A 3,153-nucleotide genomic window follows, 5' to 3' on the forward strand; every position below is an offset into this window, starting at 1 on the left:
CGCGGACCACGCACTGATAAATCATTCAAACCTTTATCAGAATCGGATAGATGGACCAACCACTATGGAAAGCCTTGACTGTCTTATGATTGTAAAAATAAACGTTGTTGTGTCACTCTTTCTTTATACGATGTGCACTCATGAATATATTATATAGATGCATCCTTATATGAAGTCAACTGAACAATATATGATGTCAATGTGTCCTTATATGATGTCGACCAATCATTATACGATGTGCATTTATGAATATATGATCTGGTAGAATCATTATATACAGTCAACTTATCAATATATTATGCCAATCTTTCATTATACGACGTGCATCTATTATTATACGATGTGCATTTATGAATATATCATGTGGTTGCATCATTATATACAGTCAACTTATCAATATATTATTTCAATCTTTCATTATACGATGTGCATCTATTGTTATACGACCGCTGCTTTATATGAAGTGCAAACATCATTATATGGTGTGCATTTGTTATTATACGATGTGCATCTATTATTATACGACGTGCTTTTATTATTATACGATGTGCATTTATGAATATATTATGTGGTTGCATTATTATATACAGTCAACTTATCAATATATTATGTCAATCTTTCATTATACGATGTGCATTTGTTATTATACGATGTGCATCTATTATTATACGACGTGCTTTTAATATTATACGATGTGCATTTATGAATATATTATGTGGTTGCATCATTATATACAGTCAACCTATCAATATATTATGTCAATCTTTCATTATACGATGTGCATTTGTTATTATACGATGTGCATCTATTATTATACGACGTGCTTTTATTATTATACGATGTGCATTTATGAATATATTATGTGGTTGCATCATTATATACAGTCAACTTATCAATATATTATGTCAATCTTTTATTATACGATGTGCATCTATTATTATACGACGTGCTTTTATTATTATACGATGTGCATTTATCAATATATTATGTGGTTGCATCATTATATACAGTCAACTTATCAATATATTATGTCAATCTTTCATTATACGATGTGCATCTGTTATTATACGATGTACATTTATGAATATATTATGTGGTTGCATCATTATATACAGTCAACCTATCAATATATTATGTCAATCTTTCATTATACGATGTGCATTTGTTATTATACGATGTGCATCTGTAATTATACGATGTGCATCTATTATTATACGAGGTGCATCTATTATTATACGATGTGCAATTATGAATATATTATGTGGTTGCATCATTATCAACTATTAGTCAACTTATCAATATATCATGTCCATCTTTCATTATACGATGTGCATCTGTTATTATACGATGTGCATCTATTATTATACGATGTGCATCTATTATTATACGATGTGCATTTATCAATATATTATGTGGTTGCATCATTATATACAGTCAACTTATCAATATATTATGTCAATCTTTCATTATACGATGTGCATCTGTTATTATACGATGTGCATTTTTGAATATATTATGTGGTTGCATCATTATATTATATAAAACCATCCTTATATAGAGTCAAATAATCGATATATTATGTAAATGAGTCTTTATATGATGTCCATTTTTTCTTTAAACAATGTGAACCTATGAATATACATGTATTATAGGGAAACATCTACACATGTATTCAATTTCATAGACGAAAAAAACGTTATTTTCCAACAGACAATGGAAGAAATTTTAGTTAAATGTGGGTTTGGAACCTACCAAATAAGGCTATTTAGAGAGCAGAAGATTACTCCAGATATTATGCCGTTACTTTCACTTTATGACTTTAAATGTTTGGGTGTAACAGAAAGATATGAGATCATGAAACTGCGAGTGGAATGTGTAACTTTCGGAAGACATATCAACAAACCAGTGCAGCGTGGTTTTAAGATACCAAAAATAACTATTGAAAGTCTTCTAGAATCTGGATTTTCAATTGTTAACATCAGCCAACTTCTTGGTGTATCGGAAAGCACAATTTATCGAAATATGCGACGACACGGAATTTCAAAATATGCTTTCACCAGTATTGAAGATCATCAGCTGGATGTGGTCATGGCAAAGATCCTAGAAGAATTTCCAAGGTGTGGAGAAATGATGTTGAGGAATCTGCTAGGTGAAAAGGGTATTAAGGTATGTAGATATACATGTACTATGCAATACTAGTTAATTCTAAATTCCTTTTCTAAGAGCGTGTGTATACCAACGCCAAACCTCATTTATATTGAAATTTTGGCCAAGTAAAGTAAGTGCACAAAGTGGAAAGCCTTAAAAAAAGAATGGTACGAGTATTATAGGAAAAGGGGTCATAAACAACACTGACAAAAACTTTGGACTTAAGATTCGTTACGGTGTCGTTAAGGTCTGCACTTGAAACAGCTAGCTTTGGTATAAATCAAATGTTCGGATTTTATAGTACTTAAAAGATTATATAGACGTATTAAGGAAATATACAATAGTATAACAAAATTTAATGCTTGTTTTAAAACCTAAGATTCAGTTATATTTTGCAATCAACCGATAAAAATGCCTATTGTGTTTCATTGGCATTTGTCACGAAACTTTATCATGCTGTAAGATTAACTGTCCATTATGTGTGTTGATCAATACATTTGTAAATTATCCACCAGCCTTTCAAAATGTATAATGTCTATAAATACTGTAATATGGTGATACAATGTTGTTGTTTTTTTAATCACAGATACAAAGATTTCGTGTCAGAGATGCTCTAAAACGATTGGATAGTGATGGTGTACAAGAACGGAAGAGGAAGCGACTTAAACGGTGCAAGGTCCAAATGAACTGTGGCACATTGACACAAACCATAAATTGATCCGGTGGAACTTTATAATTTGCGGTGGTGTCGATGGTTTCAGCTTGATGTACTGAATGAGAAACATTTGTATGCATTACATCACGTCTATTTAAGCAGTATTAACAAACGTTTGCATTTGTGGAGGTCTGCATGGATTAGCCATAGAATTAGAACGGTAAAGTCATCACCACTCAAACTCTTCACTGCTGGGATGCTGAACAATCCCCCTGCTGAGCCAACGCATGACATTGGTATTAGACAAATAACTGACTCAGACAGCGAGGTTGATAGCCCAGATGAGTACC

General features: G+C 31.8%; 1 protein-coding gene across 1 annotated transcript; it reads left to right on the forward strand.

Annotated features, from left to right (window-relative positions):
* Nucleotides 1-1,713: 1,713 nt before the first annotated feature.
* LOC132733591 (uncharacterized) lies at nucleotides 1,714-2,866 on the forward strand. The gene is made up of 2 exons (XM_060720251.1): nucleotides 1,714-2,166; nucleotides 2,735-2,866. The coding sequence occupies exons 1-2, from the start codon at nucleotides 1,714-1,716 to the stop codon at nucleotides 2,864-2,866; spliced, it is 585 nt and encodes a 194-aa protein (XP_060576234.1).
* The last annotated feature ends 287 nt before the right edge of the window (nucleotides 2,867-3,153 follow it).

This window comes from Ruditapes philippinarum, unplaced genomic scaffold (assembly GCF_026571515.1).
Source record: "Ruditapes philippinarum isolate M1 unplaced genomic scaffold, ASM2657151v2 ctg5169_1_1_1_1, whole genome shotgun sequence".
Lineage (NCBI taxonomy): Eukaryota > Metazoa > Mollusca > Bivalvia > Venerida > Veneridae > Ruditapes > Ruditapes philippinarum.

Excerpts from the sequence above, each read along its gene's own strand:
- LOC132733591 (XM_060720251.1), top strand. The coding sequence starts at position 1,714 with ATGGAAGAAATTTTAGTTAAATGTGGGTTTGGAACCTACCAAATAAGG. Across the intron at positions 2,167-2,734 it reads TAGGTGAAAAGGGTATTAAG|ATACAAAGATTTCGTGTCAG; the intron begins GTATGTAGATAT and ends TTTTAATCACAG.